The 17,493-nt window shown below is 41.1% G+C and overlaps 1 protein-coding gene across 4 annotated transcripts in view; it reads right to left on the bottom strand.

The window, feature by feature from the left end:
- Positions 1-8,417, bottom strand: part of LOC110968771 (pre-B-cell leukemia transcription factor 1) — a 70,125-nt gene extending 61,708 nt beyond the window's left edge. For 2 of the 4 annotated variants that reach the window (XM_022218852.2, XM_051947429.1), the window contains exons 1-2: positions 7,587-8,289; positions 6,695-6,768 (exon numbers count right to left, since the gene is read on the bottom strand). In XM_022218852.2, the coding sequence (XP_022074544.1) occupies positions 6,695-6,768; positions 7,587-7,774 (262 nt within the window). In that variant the 5' untranslated portion in view covers positions 7,775-8,289. Of the gene's footprint in view, positions 1-6,694; positions 6,769-7,586; positions 8,290-8,309 lie in introns of those variants that run through there. The other 2 variants (XM_051947427.1, XM_022218922.2) reach the window with 2 other exon arrangements.
- Between the last annotated feature and the right edge of the window lie 9,076 nt (positions 8,418-17,493).

Below are 17,493 nucleotides of genomic sequence, written 5' to 3'. Positions count from 1 at the left end.
AGATGTGTAGTTGTTCAGAAAGTGTGATACGTTGGCCTCCTAGCAGGACCTCGGAGTTCGGTTTCCCAGTTGTGGGAAATGTAAAATGCTACTTTCCAGAAAATGAAGTGTTGTATAAATACACTACCTGCCACACACACACACACACACACACACACACACTCTTGCCTGAGCAGTGGCTGCGTATCCTGTTTCTCATAATGCAGCGGCGACTGAGTGCAGATAAGATTACTGACTGCTCCAAAAGCCCGCGTGCACACACTCATAGGCTCGCACTGTAAAGTGACAGAGCAACTGCTTTGCTGTGTTAAATATCAGATGCAAATGAAAAGAGAAAATCTATCATGACTCTAATGTGGCCTGATAGGAGGGGGCGCACTCTCCTCTGAGGAGCCGAGCGGTGTGAGGAGGGTGATGTATGGAGGAGCTGGATGAGAGGTGAAAAGCGTAGCGAGACGGACGGAGGGAGGGGTGGATTGCTGGGAGGGAAGGGAGGAGGTGAGGGGCGGCAGAGGTGGAGGGGGGGCCAGGCAGTCCTGCCAGACTCCTGAGAGCCCAGGGCAAAAGTGGAATAAATGTTGATTAGTGTTGATTTTGTCCAACGAGCACCCGGCAACTGACAGTGGGACTAAGCTGCAGCGAAAGGGAACCATTAATCTTGGTCTGGTTTAAGTAGTGTATATTAATTTGTGTCATTTCCACTACGTGGAGAGAGGCCTCTCTCTCCCTCTCTCTTTTCTTTCTCCCTCCCTCCAGTGTTTGAAAGCTGTGGCAGCCGAGCCTCCTTCATAGTGAACATACAGTGGGAGCCTGGAGGTGGCGTCTGCAAGTAGCAGCAGGGGAGAGCGGAGGAAATGAGATTCCAAACACTACATTATGGAAAATGAACTCCTGGGGGGTTGGTATGGCAACCACATTCAAATGTGCCATTGCATGTTCAATTTAACGTGCATAACAAATTTGCAGACTTGATTAAATTCGTAACATATTAAGGAGGCCAGTATAGAAAAAAAAGCAGAGCAAACCTGCAGGGGCTGAGATTGCACAGAGAGCCTTGATCGAGGTAAATGGCAGAACAGTGATATTTTAGCCATCGTCTCTCGGCGCCGAGCACAGGAGTCGACATTCAGGTAAAAGATTGAGGCTCTTTTACAAGTCTGCTTGGATCTTGCCTTCCTTCTGTAATCTCCGCACTGGCAGGGCTGCTCGGAGCTAAATGTAATTTTTCTACAAACTGCATTCCAGTAGCCTTCAGTGAGGAGGAAAAAAAACATTCATCAGTTCAGGAAATTCAAAAGTTAAAAATATAAAAACGCGGTAGTGCTTCCTTTGCACAAGGATGAGGAGACGATCACAGCGCACAAAACTCTCCTGGAAAAAAAAATAGATCGCTTTCCTTGTACATGTAATGTCAGTGTTAATTACCAAATCGCAGCACAGTAAGATTCCTATAATTAAGCTCCTTAATATGATTAACATGTATCAATTAGGCGACTGACAATTTGCATAATGTATAATGTAACCACATTGTTCTATACTGTAATGGTATTAACTCGCCATTTACAATGCTGTCACTCACTGATGATTCTGTGATTAGGATTCTGCATCAAATACAGTGCAGAAAAGTCCGTATGCTGGTTAATCACAACACATTTTCCCCCAGTTGTCGACATCCTCGGAGCAGAATTAGACTCCAGCTCTTCCTCTCTCTCAGTGGATGATTAAGCAGAGAGATTGGGGAAACAGCTGTGGCGGCGAGCTTGGCATTTCTCTCCCCCTCAATGCTGCTGTATCAGCACGGGGGAGGAAGGATAAGAGGGAGACAAAAGCTGCACGTATCGGTGTCCGCCGAGAGACGATCATGAGAGGGGAGGCACGGCCCCGTGACATCCACGCCGCCATGTAATACAGTACACAGGAGGCAGCGAGTACTGTTACTACCTGCTGGTTTACACTCACACTGGCTCCCAACATGCAACAAATGTTTTTACAGCTGCGCTAATGTGGCTTTCTGAAGCTGGTAGCTAACCTGAAGATGTAACCTTCTGCTGGGTATCATCACATTAGTGCCACAGAAAACTGTTGGAGCAGAAAATATTACTACAAACTGATTATAAAAGGTCATTTTTCACCACTTCACAAGTTAGAGGCCATGCAGTTAATTGGCATACAACCAAAAGCAACAGTTTTTGATGCTCAATAATGTGTTGATTATTTGGATTAGTGGATTATTTGGTCAGATGATAAACTGTCAATGTTGATCAAAACTTTCCCGAACAACAAATTCATATTTTCTTCTTTTGTCAAGAGCTGCAACAATTCATCAGTTAATTGATTAAAATGAACCTGTACTATTTTAGATAATTTTATAACCACAAATGTCCCAAAAATGGATGATTCCAAGTGCTCAAACATGGGAGTTTATTTTTTTTATTGGTCTTACATTATAGGAAATTGAACGTTATTGGGTTTTGCACTGCTGGTTGAACAAAACAAGACATCTGATGAATGTACAATGCATTTTTCAACCAAATGATTTGATCCATCAACAAAATAATTGTTAGATTAAACAATGACAACACCTATATAAGTGGCAGGTATGAAGTTTATAATGATTTAATGCAAAAAAAAAACCCAAAAAAACAGAAAACCTTCATATTGGAGATTAGAGCTGCAAAAATGAATTAACTAATCAAATAATTGCCAAATACAAAATTAACTATCAACCATTTCATTGATGGATTTGAGTAATTGCTTATTTTAATTGTAAACATTTTCAGATTGAGGCTTTAAAAAATGTGATATTTTCTATTTTCTTTCCTCCTATGTGACAACAAAACATTGACGGACGTTTTATCACCATTTTATAGTTCAAACAACTAATCAATTAATCGAAGAAGGAGTCGACAGGTTAATCGACAATAGAAAAAAATCATTAGCTGCAGCCCTGGGTGTGCTGCAAAAGAGGATATTTAGCATTTTTGCTTCATAAATTTATTGCCAAAATTGTCTGTGATGTATTTTCCCTCAATCATCTCGTGAGTGAACTGACCAACAGTTTTATCGCTGCACGCAGCTGTTTCACATTTTAAAGATTACATCACAGTGGATCACCTTGAAGGCTGCTTCAAAGTGTTTTTACAGTGACGTGCGGAGCTGCGCTGAGTTCAGCCTCTGTATTACAAATAGGCAGATGCCAAGCAAGTCAATGTAGTGTGGGCTTCCATGCACCTTCCATAATCAGACCTCTGGCTCATTTCATCCTGTCAAACACTGCCTGGCTGCCCTCTGTAAAACACCCTATTTTCACCCTTCAAAAAATAACATTACATCACTCGGCTAGTCATTTTTATAAATGGAGGATCCCCTAGGCTTGAAACCTTACACTACACAAACACGGGCCACGAGAAAGCTGGCCTTTTGTTGAGGTTGAGAGGAAAAAAATTAAACAGCAAGTCAGAGCGGCACATTTACTGAGCAGCTCAGTCAAGGAGTGGTTTTGTTTGACAGTGCCAGAGATTTATGATGTTGATGAAGTGTTTACAGAGGTCAAGGCGGCTCATTTTCCAAATCAGTTTGTCAAGCATTTGCTTATCTAAAGAGGCTTTTTCATCAATCACGGGGAAAAAAAAGTGATGGTGAAGATCCAGACAAAATAGCCCACCTTAAAAATATCTGTAACTAAGATAGAGAGATTATTTGACATCTCTATATTTACCAGCCTGTTAACTTTTAGAATTCAGTTAGTGAGAGGTTAAAGTTTCATGGCCCAATAGCAGCGGAGTCACACTGTTGGATATATTTTTGGAAAGTGTGCTGTGTTAGTCTAAACTCTAAAACAGCACACCGCCGTTGCTAGGATGAACGCTAACACAGACAAAACCCTGCTGTTTCTACCTTTGCTCCACCTGTTTTTGGACACATGCAGTCTTGTAATTAATATGCTTTATATATTTTATGCTTTGTCTCCTCTTAGGAATGCATTATGCCACACACACACACACACACACACACACTCATGCACAGCCTCTGAAAAACAGCATTCCTTTGAAGTAAAATAGACGGCCCAAATATGCCTGGAATGAAACTGGGTAAAGACAGAGCCGATGTCTGTCAAAAAAAAAAAGGAACAAAAACAACAAAAAAAAAGCCATTGGTTTAAATAAAGTGTTCCTTCCTTTCTCCTTTCCTCCTGGCTGTTGCTGCACTATTGTGCTTGTTTATACTGCACAATATTTCTGTTGGCCATCGCTCACTTCATCCCAGTAAAAATACACAGAGCGGGTCACAAGTTCAGGCCCTAGATCAGCGCTGGCATTGTGTCCTGCAGGTGCTGTCAGCTGCTCCGGGGACGGCCAGGGATGGAAAATATACACGAGCAAACATCAGATCTGTGGACACACACTGTCTCTGCACTCTGATGGTTCTGGGGACAAAGCGAAAGCGACTCAGCTGCAGCTCGGAGGAGTCACTGGAGGACACACTTTCATATGCTTGAAGTTGGTTACGATCGGTTTAGTAGTAATTTTAGATGTGAACAAGAAAATTACAAAAGCAAAACCGCTGTCAAAGCTGAGCAAACAAGATCTGTCAAAGATAATTGCGCAACAAAGTGTTTAATTTACATTTTATTTTACTACAAACACAACAAAACTAACTCTTTAACAGAAGAGCCAAATTACTCTGCTTTTCCCAGGTCAGCATCACAAAAATCTACTTTTTATTAATAAGAAATCTGAAGTTAAAATTACACTAAAAATTTTGAAAATTCTCAAATAAATTGCTCTGTTATAATTCAATTTTTAAAAAGGAGAATTAGCCACTAGATGGAGCAACAAGCTGCGACTGTTTCAAAATACTATAATTCAGAGTGTTCTATCTTTCAGTGACAAAAGACCAGTTTCATAGTTTAGTTATCTCCTATATAAACCCCCCACTGCCAAACAATAGTCATATGACAGACACAACATTTAATTTCCTATTTTCCTCATGTGTAACATTCACTTTTTGTTACATGGTAAGAAATTGATCCTTTTCACACTCTGTACTGAATTTACACTAAACCTGACTGCACTGCTCAAACTCACTGTAATAATCACGATGATTTCCATGAAACCGCAGCAACAAGCAAAAAACAGTAGAAAAATATGTGGTGTCTATGGTGTTACTCCACACCAAAAACTTTAACAAATTTGCATGTTTAAATAGTTAAAATAAAACCAATCAGCAGTATGAACTGCAGTAAATGTTTCTCACTAAGACTGGAACAAAGTCACCTGGATAAAATGAAAATGTGCAAAAACATGACAAGCGGCAGATCTCCTGCGTAGAGCTCCACAAGCTGCACCTTGTGTTTATAGGTTACCAGCTGAAAGAGAAAAGAAAAGGGTGTGCAGGCAGGAAGAGGTCCAAGTCACTTTGTACTCTCAGCAGAGCCGAACTTTGGATGAACTCCGAGAAGCGCCAGGGAGTAAAACACTATGCATAACTGTGTCACTCCCCCTCCAAAAAACCTAGCAAGACAACAAAAAGAGGAGCGAGCCAGCAGGCTTCAAAAGGCCCCCCTGCTCTCTCCTGAGGCAGTGGCCGATTCAAGATAAACTGCCAGGCTTGTTGCAGGGGAGGGGAGGGGTTGGGGGGGGGGTTCAGGCGGCGAGGTGAACTTCAATGAAAACCTCAATGAAAACATCCATGAAAGCACCAGGCGAAGGGTGGGATCACACACACGAGGAATAAACAGTCGCCGCCGACACAAAGGTCAAGTATGAGCAAGTGCAACTTTGGAGACAATGAAAACAATATCATCTTCATCCTCCACCCATTCCATTTGATTTCATGCACTAATGAGTGTGAAACACACAGAAAGCGCTGGCTCTCGCAGCAAACCGGTACGCTTTGGCAACTCAATATCTCAACTAGTGTAAGTTTTGAAGAGTCCTATGGCACATAAAGACAGGCAAATAAAAGACAAGATGCACGCTATCAGTCTGGAGTGCACTGGGTTCTATCTGTGCCAATTTCAAAAATGTCACGGGGAAAATGATTTGGAAACATGACTTACGCCTCCTATGTTACGTTATTTCTCTCCTAGCAATTATTCTGCTGACATGCTCTCTCACAACTGCTTTAATAGAGAGACACAATACATAATAGAAAGAGACGTATTCACCAGACTTGACAGTTAACTCACAAGGGGAGACATCAACGTGCTCGTGACAATTTTTGCTCAATACTCCCTATTATTCCACAATAGCATCAAAAAAGGCCCTCATTCATATTTTGACACAATAATTGATAAGGACTGCTGGAAGTAATTGTCCACAGTTCCTATTGTGAAACTGCTAAAACACGCAGACAAGGAGGAAACACACGTCGTACATGTCACTGAAATTTATATGGCCAATTGTGTTGTGACTGAATATCCAACATCAGGTTTACCTATGTGAATTTGAGGCTGAATAGCAACGACTGCTGATAAAATAACCCCCGACACACACACACACACACACACACACACACACACACACTAGCACACACTCTCAGACAGCAGACACTGAGCCTCTGTGGATTTTTTTAAAACTGTGTGCACTATTGTGTTGCTTTAGCCCGGGTCAGGAGAGTTTGAGGCAACAACAGAGCAAAGTTTACCACTCTGAGGTTCTCGAATTAAAGTGCAGATTAAATATGGACGTACCTGTTTTTTCTTTGATTTCACACAAGACATTGAAAAGAGCTGGCTTCATTCTGTGACAGTTCAGAGCGTGTTTCCTGAAACAGAAAAGTGGCTTCATGAGCTAACCACGGCAGGGAAAACAGAACTCATCCAAACCTCTTGCAAATTGCAGGAGCTGCTTGTGATCATTCACTTTTTTTTTTTTTAAGGTAAATGCAACACTGAAATTACCGGTAAATACAAATATTATAACTATTTCCTAGAGGCACCTGTATGTGTCCGCATATGCTTCAATTTATTCAGCTTTATCTATTTGTCAGTCATTTTAAAATCATACTCTGACCTGCTGTGCTGTCTCAATAAAACAAGACATTTTTAAACGTACAACTTCACCTTCACTAAATTTAATGTGGAGTGCACAACATGGATCTTGAATTATGTATCGCATGCAAGAAAGTTGTTTTGAATTTGCTGCAAAAACACACTTCAGAGGCAGTCTGGACAGTTACTCGGTAATTTCCTATTTAGACTAAATGAAGAGCTTCATCTGTGTTGTTAAATAAATGCAGCTTGACTGAAATAAAGTGCTTTAAAAATACCCTCAGCGGGCGACACGTTGGCAATAAACACCATATTCATATTACACTTTAATTTTCTGTTTGAGCGCGGTGGTCGAGTTATTTTAATTGGAGTGCTGTTTTTGTCGGCTTCTGCACCAGGCAGTGCATTTACAGTTTTACGCACAGGGTGTTGAAATTTTATAATTTCCCAAGCATGCATATCTATATATTTTTTGCATTCTGTATTTTTTTTAAAATTTATTTCAAATGTATTTTTCTATTGGAGCCCAGTTTGCCGCCGCCTCCTCCTCCTCCTCTTTCCTCCTGACAGCGAAGCGGCGCATGTCCTTTACCTGGCTTGGGCTTCGTCCAGACTCTGATCCGTGATGGTCATAATTTGCTGTAAAATGTCTCCAATGTCCTGTTTCCTCCCGTCGCCGTCCGTTCCTCCGGTGCCTTCCTGCATATGCTGCGGCAGGCCGGGGTGCCCTGCCATGCCTACCCCCGTGTGAGAGTGCATCAACCTCGGCTGCTCGTCCATCTCTTCTGCTTCTCTTCCTCCTTATCTAATTCTCTGTGGCGCTCTTGCTGCTGAAATCCTGCAAAAATACATAAAAGAAGAAAAAAGGAAGGAAGAATGGAGGAATAAAAAAAATAAAAAAATAAAAATCCCGATATTTTGCGCTGCGCACCCGGGGGGTTTCCACGCAGGAGCGTTTTCTCACCGAACAGTTTTTTTTTCTTTTTTTTTCTAAAACGGGGATTTCAGAAAAGGGGGGAAAAGCGGAGAGAAACGAGCCCTCCTGCTCTCTGACTGTCTCTCTCTCAGCTGGTCGGAGCTGAATGTGAAATCTGATCTGAACTGCTGCTGCCTTCACTGGAGAAGGGTGTGCGTAAAAAGAAGAGAGGCTGCTGCTGGTTTCTACTACTAACATGCACGTTTCTTGTAATGTCGCGCAGTGATCCAAACCCCCCTTTCTCTTCTCTCTCTCTCTCTCTGCCTGGCAAATTATAGAGGAGGAGGAGGGAAAAAAAGTGGCTGTAAGAAATAGGAAGTGTGGATTTATTTCACTCACTCCATCCTCTTGCTTTTGTCATGTACAGTACAGGCTGGGCAGGCAGCGACACAGCGGAGAGCACGAGAGTCAGACTCCGCCTACGCGACATGTTTGGGAATATACTGTAAGACCATTTAGCCCCACCTTGAGGTGCCTCTCATGAAACGTCGATCATTGGACTGTATGAGTGGGATGCAGAGGAGAAGCTGGAAGATGTGGCTGCTGCCTTTACAAGCTCAGAGACAGTATGAAGTGATGGATGGAGCCCCAACTTCAAATAAATAACAGCGACTGAGACAAGAGGTCTGCTTCAGTCTGTCCTTCTGACCTCCGCCGGAGCCCCCACTGGCTCCACAGGAGACCATTTCATCTCCAAGCTGTGCCAAGATAAGGTGCACCAATCAAAACTACTGGCCAGGCCTTTCTCATTTGTTAAAAATATTAGATAGATAATGCGCGTGAAGATTTACGACGGCAAAAATCCATCCGCTGATGAGACACGTAATGAAAAACACCTTTTGGATGTCATTAATATTTCATGTTGGTATCATAAACAGAGTCCTGCAGTGAGACATGCTTGTTTTGTTGCAGTAGCCACTTTGTTCAGTCATTTTCAGGTATGTTGCAGGGCTCCGCTTGGCTGACTTTGGCAGGGTCCTCCTAATGTAAGGCGGTGACCCATGTTGCGCAGCCAAGCAGCAAGGCCCGAGTGTGTCTGGCCAGGCTGAAAAGTGCCCTTCAGGCCCAGTGCTGCCTCACTGCCGCTGCTCCCCTCCACCACTGAGAGCCATTCAGAGGGAAGAGAGAAGAGGAGGAGGAGCAAAAATAATAATAATAAAAAAAGCTCCAGTGTGGAAGTAAAGTATGAACAGCGCTCTACAAATCACCGGCCTGGATGTAGCACACTTAAAAAGAAGCGTATGTAAATACATAACAGTGTGACCGTGTTTCATCGTGTGCAGTGTCAGAAGAAACAGCTGCTACCTGCGACTTCACCTTTTCCGACTCTGAAATTGTTTCAACAGATTTTAATTTTTACTGAAACATATTTTGTAGAATGACCAACTAATTTCATAGTAAAGTATTCTCAGATGATTAAGGGCACCCAGTGGAGTTTTCTTGTAAACAAACTCTGTTCATATGAAACAGTAACCTCGTCGGCTGAAAACAGAAGCCAACACAATAATACCAAAACTGCAGTTCCACAAGAGGCTGCCTCCAAAAGTCAGTCATTCTCAACAGATTTCCATGTTAAATCATCCAACTTTACAGCAAATATAAACATGTTTACAATCGGGTACAAAAAAGTATTTTGGTGTCATTAGCTAATTTTACCATTCGTGACAACTGTACAGACAGTGATTTTTTAAATAACTTTCCAGTTTAAATTGTATTAGAGCTAAAAGTTAGGAATAATTAAGGGTTTGGCTGCTCTCAGTGACAGATAGGAGCTGCCACAGGGCAGTCCATAAGATGAGTCACGGAGGACGTTCACATGCCCCACCTAAACTCCACTCATTTTTGAATTAGCTGTAAGTTAAGAGGAGTCCGGTGCTGCCAAGAGAAAGAGGGCCGCTGTCACCACACTGTGATTGAAAACTGTTCTGCAGGAAACCAATGGGTGACGTCATGGAGGGTTTATCCAGCTTTATGTACAGTAAATGTCGCATCCTTGAGGTCTAACAAATGTATCAAATACATTTCCTTCCTTATAAACATGAGCTGCATAAAAAAGGATGAATGTCACCCATAGGTTTCTATAGAAATGGCTTTAAAACACAGAATGCATTACAATATCTGGTCTACCATGACAATTAGTATGTCAGAGAAAGATTTAGTACAACCCAATACATAGTATGTCAAATACAGCTTGGAAGAAATACTTGTCCTATCACATCCTGCATCACATTTTGCTGAATGTAAGCCAGCCTGCTTTTCTGGATATTCTGACCCATACAAGGTACATCACATTACAGTGTCTAGCAAGACTATAAACAAGGTTGAGTCGCTGAGAGAGAAAAGACAGGTGACAACGTATTTGGCACATGACAATGCATTGTATTCCAGTGTTACAAACAGCATTCAATTACATTTTAATCAAAATTTTACACTGCAGACCCCAACAGATATATGAACAAGAGGGTCAAAGTTCAATTCAAAGTCATGTTAAAGCAGTATGTCCGAATTTTACATGCAAAATGCATCCAAAAAAATGACCTACTTTGTACAGCTGCAGTATGTACTAAGAGAAAAAAACACAAGTATATGATTTGGAATGCAGCTTTAGTGTGATGGCTCCAATTGTCACCATTTTGACAGTCTGACTCTGACAATTATGAATAATTTTAAGCGTTAATACAATTGAAATGTGTGGGTTTATCAAAAATTCACCCTGTGTACAGTTGGCACATATGGGGAAATTAGCTATAGAGACCAAAATGGTTTTTGTACCCAGCTGTAAACGTGTTTATTTCTGTAAAGTTGAACATTTTAACATGAGGCCCTATGTAGAATGACTCACTTTTGGAGCCAGCCACAAGTGGACATTGAAGGAACTGCAGTTTGTCAGCCCTGGAGATTGTTGCTTGCTCATAAAACATGAAAGAAAAAGACTTTTTGACCCTTTGAGAAAAGCAAATTGTTTCTATTTGTGTTTGCTTGTTAGCAGTCTTTGTCTATACCGCATTTGTCCATGCAGAGCTGCACTTCTTGGCAAGTTACTCCCACCTGTAGATCAGCAGAAGAATGTGAAACCATGAATCAGTATGTGTATATAGCGTGCTTGTGCGTGTGCATGAAAGCAAACAAAACAGGAATCCACTTCATTGTACCATTGTGCTACTAGCGATCCAAAACGTGATGGGGTGCCTTTAAATATTCATGACTAAATAAACATCAATGAGTGCTGCGAAAAAATATCCTCAGGTAATATTTACGCTCAGCTAGTCGCAAATGTTATGACAGTGTGATTGAAATGTTGCTAAATCCTGATTGGCCTCTGAAATTTATGATATCATCACATTCAGACTGAGGCTGATCTCCTACAAAGCAGTGAGAGGCACAGATACAGAAAATTTGAAACACTGTCAGCTTTGGTAGTGTTTATAGGAGCCATGGTTGTTAAAGAAAAAAAACTTTCAGAGAACTTTAAAATTAATTTATTTTTGAAATGCTTTCACATGCAAATGCATCAGGTTGGAGACTTGAGAACCCGATAAGTGACATGAAATCACTCTCAGATGCCGCAAAAGCCACTATTTTACCATCTTATTAAGGCTGTTTCATAGTAAAACATCTCCTGAATGATATTAAACTATTTAAAAATCATCAAGCTGCATATTTCTCCCCCTTGCAATTCAAAATATACAACTGGAATGCACCCATTGGAATTCCTCTGTACAACCATTAGCATATTTGAGTTTGAAGCGTAGTGGCAGTGACATCTCAGACTGTCTCCCTAAGCCTCAGGTGGAGCTGCAGTGCAATCCTGGAGCTAGGTACTCTCCCTGTAGGAGCTCCTGTGAAGCAGCAGCTATGTAAATTGGGAGCAGAATATGTATGATGGATAATAGTAAGTGTGGTAAGTTTCGCTGCCATCTGCTCAGTAGTAGAATAATGAGAATACCTGAGGGGGTCTCTGTTACACCAACATCCATACGACTCCCCAACATCTGCTAAGCTATGTTAGCAGGGCATTTAGAAATCTAAATATATGCTGATACTTTCAGGCTACATGGCAAGGCAAACAAATCACAGAGCTGGCAGTGATCTTCATCCACTCGTTGCCAGGCTGATGCATGATCAGCCACTCACTAGTGATAAAACAGGAAATGCTAATAGACGTCCTGTAAAATGCTTAATTTGCAGCGGAGACATCAGCCATATATTATGGAGTGTGGGGCTGAATACATGAATTTCCCTGAGCAGAGTGCCATCTACCCTTGTGGGATTCTGTGAGACCGTCACAGCTATTAAAAGTAACAAAGGCAGACTCTAACCATGGTGGCAAATATAACGCCCAGGTGTAGGACACGACAGTAGCTTCGGCTCTCACACCTCTGCACTGTAGATCTCCAGGGCAGCAGCAGAGGACAAAACCTGACTGGGAATAAATCATAAGATACAGCTCGAATGATGTCACCTTATTAAATGACTACTAAGAAAATGACTTGTTATGCATTTAGATATTTAGTGGTCTGACCTAATCTGCTTTAACTCGCATTTGCAGTCAGATGTGTTCCGCCAAACGTGGTAGTGGCTGATCTGAGCAACACCACAGTGAATGTATTTGAGGACAAAGAATCCTGCTGAAGGAAAGCAAAGTATATTATTTGGTTTTGTGTTTTGTTGATAAAAAAAAAAAAACTAAATGCAGTTAACAGATAAATTTGTTTCTTTGTCTATATTTTGAACAGTTCATCTTTTTAGCAAGCGCTTGAGAAGAAGTCAGTCAAAAACAGGTTGCCAGTTTATAACACAGCTCTCATACATGGACAATTGTAAGTGTCTTATACCTGGATAAAATCAATGTGATTTAATAAACTATGTTTCTGTTCGTCACATCCTTAATCTGATTGGATGTTTTAGTTTTCCTGTTCTACAGGCAAATCAGGTTCAGACCTACTTCTGTCCATAGGCTGGTGGTGATAAGCCGTAAACTTGGCTGAAATGACATTTGCAACTGATGCTGTCTGCCTGTGTCATGTGGACATAAGTGCAAGTACTGTATACACAAACAAAACTAATACACCTACAGGGATATAGTAATTCCACTGGAGTCTTCCATTATGCATTTCTCTCTTCATTCATTTAGTCCATTCACACAACAACACGTTTTGTTCTCCATACATGGAAGACTCAATGATTCAGTGGATTCACCAACTTACATACAGTATTTAGAAGAGAAGCGACAGAGGGAGGCCTCATTATCTGTAAGTCATGGTAGCTTGATCCTGCAGCAACTCCAGAAAGTATTCAGACTGTTTGGAATGCTACAGCTACTGCTTCTTGTGTCTTCTACGGTCGGTTTCTGCAGGTTTTCCTAAAGATCTGGAATTGGACAGTTCCAAAAGATCAGATGAGAAGCATATGTGAACTGCCATCTTCTGGTCTGTCTACATATGTTCTTTGGAGTTTAACTCTAGGCTATTCAAGGACAGTAGCAGCTCCTCCGGCATTGTTTTGGCTGTTTGCTTTGGTACAGTCACGTGATAAAAGCTGAACCATTGTCACAACTACAGGTCAGGTATTCAGCTGCAGTCATCCTTGTCTCGGGTTTGACGAGTCTCCCTGTTCTTGCTGCCCCATAGCATGATGCTGCTACCACTGTATGGATAATATTAACAGGTGATGAGTAGTGCTTGCTGTTCAACACATAATGCTTAGAATTTTTCCCAGATTGCTCCAAAGAATCCCTTTCCTCACGCTCTCACAGTTGTCAGAGTTTGACAAACTCTACACAGGTGTCACGTGTCTTTTATCCAGAGTGACTCCATCCAGCTGCTGAGATGGTTGTCCTTTCAGGAGGTTCTCCATCTCTGAAGAGGATTCCCAAATCTGTTAGCCAGTTCGTTGGGTTCATGGTCACCTCTCTGACAGAGACCCTTCTTGACTGGTTGCTCACTTTAAACAGACAGTCAACTCATTGAGGAGTTCTGGTGGTTTCAAACTTCTTCCATTTCATAAATATTCAGACCACTGTACTCTCAAAGGGAGGGACATTCTAAGCCCTCAGCTATGCCTCAATATCATTCCACCACAGATGTCTACAGAGAGTCCTTGGAATTCATGGCTTGGTGTTTGTTCTGTGTGAATGGTGGGACCTTATATGCACAGGAATTTCTACACTAGTAAGCAATCACATTCTAGACATCTATCAAAGTAAAGCAAATGAGATGAATCTGCTGACCACAATTTAGAGAACCTCAACAAAGTGACAGATTAGATTCATTAAGTGAAGACTTGTGGGAAAAATCTTCAGTATTTAAAATAAAGGCACAACACAATAACATGTTCAAACAGTAATCTGAATACTTTCTAGAGCAACTGTACATTCTAAGGCGCATTGTACTTAGGATGTCAATAGAGGGGTGAGTTAAAATTCTACACAGCTTTGAAATATTCAGCTTACAACTAACTCAGATAGTCAACAGGCCCAAGAATCCTCCACAGGAAAAGCACAGAGGACGATTGGAGGACAAAGGGACGAGCAACCAGAGGTGGGCTGGTTTCCATGGCACCTGAGTGAGAGACCTTTCTGCTGCAGGCCCCGGGTCACATCATGTGATGAGTTTGTGCAGATAAATCCTCCCTTTCATCCTGCACAGCTTTCAGCCTGTGTGGAGGCAGCACTAATGGATCGGATTCATACACGTAACGCTGTCTTTGATTCTAATACATTTGGACTGAGAAACCGCCGCATGTGCACTCCTCAGTTGCTGTGTTTTCAAACATGCAACACTGCATATATGTACAGACACATGTTGCTACTAGAGGGCAAAGAGGTGACTTTTTAGCTGCAATATAATCTTTGTGTGTGTTTTTTAAATAATTAATATTCTTATGTCTCAGTCGTAACACCACTAATGAGTCACCACAGGTGGAAGTGAGATGGCATGGTAATTACACTCCGTGTGACCTGGCAATAAGCAACACGAGCTGCTCGAGATGCATCCTCTTTATGTCAGAATATAAAGTGTGACCCGAAGACTTTGAGACGAGCCTTCTCCTAACAATGCCTTAAGGTCTTAAGGCACATAATACATTACTGAGGAGACATGGAGCAGACAATCAATTGATCTGCCTGCACAGGTCTTAAGGATGCAGACAATATGATGGACAACAAAAAGTCTAAAGGCCTTTATATTGAATAGCATAAAAAATAGAACGTACAGGTTTTCAATTGCTCACACGATCGTTATAACTCCAGTAGAAAATAAAGTCACTGGGTTTGCCTGGTTTTCTAGCTGCCATGTGAGAGCAAGCATTAGAGGAAGATCCATGGCACAAGCTGGTTTGAGCAGAGTGAGCACCAGCGGAGTACATTCGGGAGGAGGTCTGAATGGATCAATACATCACAGAACAAAGGGGAACTGTGCTTCAGCAGGGGCCCCAGAACAAGACAGGCCCATTGCTCAACCACTGTCACTGTAGTGTATCGCAGGCATCTCACATGCACCTTTTCAGAGGTGGAGCCTCTGGTTACAGAGCAGGGATAAAGACAGATGTGAGGGTGGGTGGATAAACTGAGGAGACTTGGGACACAAGCAGTAGATAGACAGATAAACTACCACTGAGACAAACACTGAGCTTTATCTTGTTATGTAACAGTTTGTTGTATTAAGATCAATATTTTATTATATTGGAATCAGTGTGAGTTTCAGCCACAACAGGGCTGAGCAGTAGTAGCTTACTTAGTGGCTTGTTACAATAATGTGATGCATGTGTATTATAGGGATCAATATGTATTTTTAATGGGAAAAAAAATCTGCAATTTGACTGAATTTTTCCTACATAGTGGTTAGTTAACAACCATAAAACAGTAACTATAAAATGTAATATTTTAGGAAAAGTTACTTTCTTTAAACGGGTTAGAAATGTATTTAATTCAGAATCAATGAAATAACAAATTCAATAACCAGAAAAATGCTGGACAGTGGATTCAATAAGCAGCCAGACTGACACTGGGTTACCCTCTGGTGAATAAGTGTTGCCAATTTAATGGGCTGTTACTTTGACATTTTGGGGATCTGCTTGTTTCAGTTTCATCTCACAGCAACAGGACTGGCCCAAACCTACAGCAAATCAAAAACATCAAATGAGAAGTTGATCTTGGACTTGGTCAGACCCATCAGCTTCCTGCTATTAAGCAGCAGAACTCTGCAGCTAGAGTCCAAACAAAGACTCAAACAGCAGAGCGTATTACTCCATATCTCAACTACTGCACTGGTTGCACTGGCTTTGAAGTATTACTACCTGTTTGTAAATCTGGTCTAGGATGAAATTCCATCTTAGATCTTCTCGTACAGTATGAAGATGTGTGTTTCATTGCAGCTCACATCTGTAACAAACTACCTGATTGTCTCAGACCAGAGTCAATGCAGACAAGACCACCACAGCTTGAATTTCATTTTCAGAGCCACAGTTAAATTTTACTGCTGTCTTTGTAATGCTTCTTCATTTTTAAATCTAATTTGTTTGTTTTTTTGTCTTCTCTCTGTTCCTTCACCTTTGTTCTTTTGAATTTAGTTCATTAATTTACTTTTATTAACTAAATGCTTTACAATGCTTGCCACTTCTGCCAGGAAAGCAGTGAGACTACAGTTGACTGTTCCCAGCATAACCCTGTTAGGTCTTCTCATCCAAATCACAGCATAAAGCAGGTAAGCGTGTTTCCCAAAATGTTGGACTATTTCTTTAAACCATGATATCTCATTTTCTATTTCTACACTAATGGACCTGAAACAAAGACGACAGGTTGGCTAATGAAGGATTATAACTACTGTAAAGAAACCATGATGAGAAATTGATTCATTGATTAATTGATTGATTTGTCAAGTGATTTGCGGAAAGCTGGTGTATTCTATGGTCAAAATATAATTTCTAAATAATCAGAGACCAACATCGTCTTTAAGAAGAGTGTTAATTGCCATTTCACATGACTGTCCATGCAGGAAACTGGAGTTTGTGTCATTCACCATCTCTTTAAGTTGACATATTTTATGTACAAATCTTTCCCCTAAACCTTACTCATACTATGGAAGTGAAATGAAACTTACCAGAGAAGGTGCACTGCTCAGATTTAACCTGCATTAAGTGGTGAGCTTGCAGATTTCAACCAGGGGAACATGATGTGGCTACAAAAAGTGCAAAGGAACGAAGTAGAAACATGTTCAACGTAGCAGACCACCTCGCTCTATAAATAAGGTCCTATTCTGAGGAAACAAAAATAAAACAATTCATAATTTATTAAAAAGTAATGAAAACATTACAATGAATAGTACTACCAATACTATGAAAAGGTACAAGAAAGTGATTACTAAAAAACTGTACCTTGTTGAGAATTAGTCGCCATTCTAATTATTCTACTTGTGCAGTGATACACTGCGACCAGTGATTTTTTTTTTTTAATGCTGGTAACACTCACTGGAGGTCCTGTTGTGTGAACGCGTCTTGGACTGTCTGCAATGAGTGCCGAATCTAC

This window comes from Acanthochromis polyacanthus, chromosome 4, assembly GCF_021347895.1.
Source record: "Acanthochromis polyacanthus isolate Apoly-LR-REF ecotype Palm Island chromosome 4, KAUST_Apoly_ChrSc, whole genome shotgun sequence".
Lineage (NCBI taxonomy): Eukaryota > Metazoa > Chordata > Actinopteri > Pomacentridae > Acanthochromis > Acanthochromis polyacanthus.
This window is presented reverse-complemented; position numbering and strand designations above follow the sequence as displayed.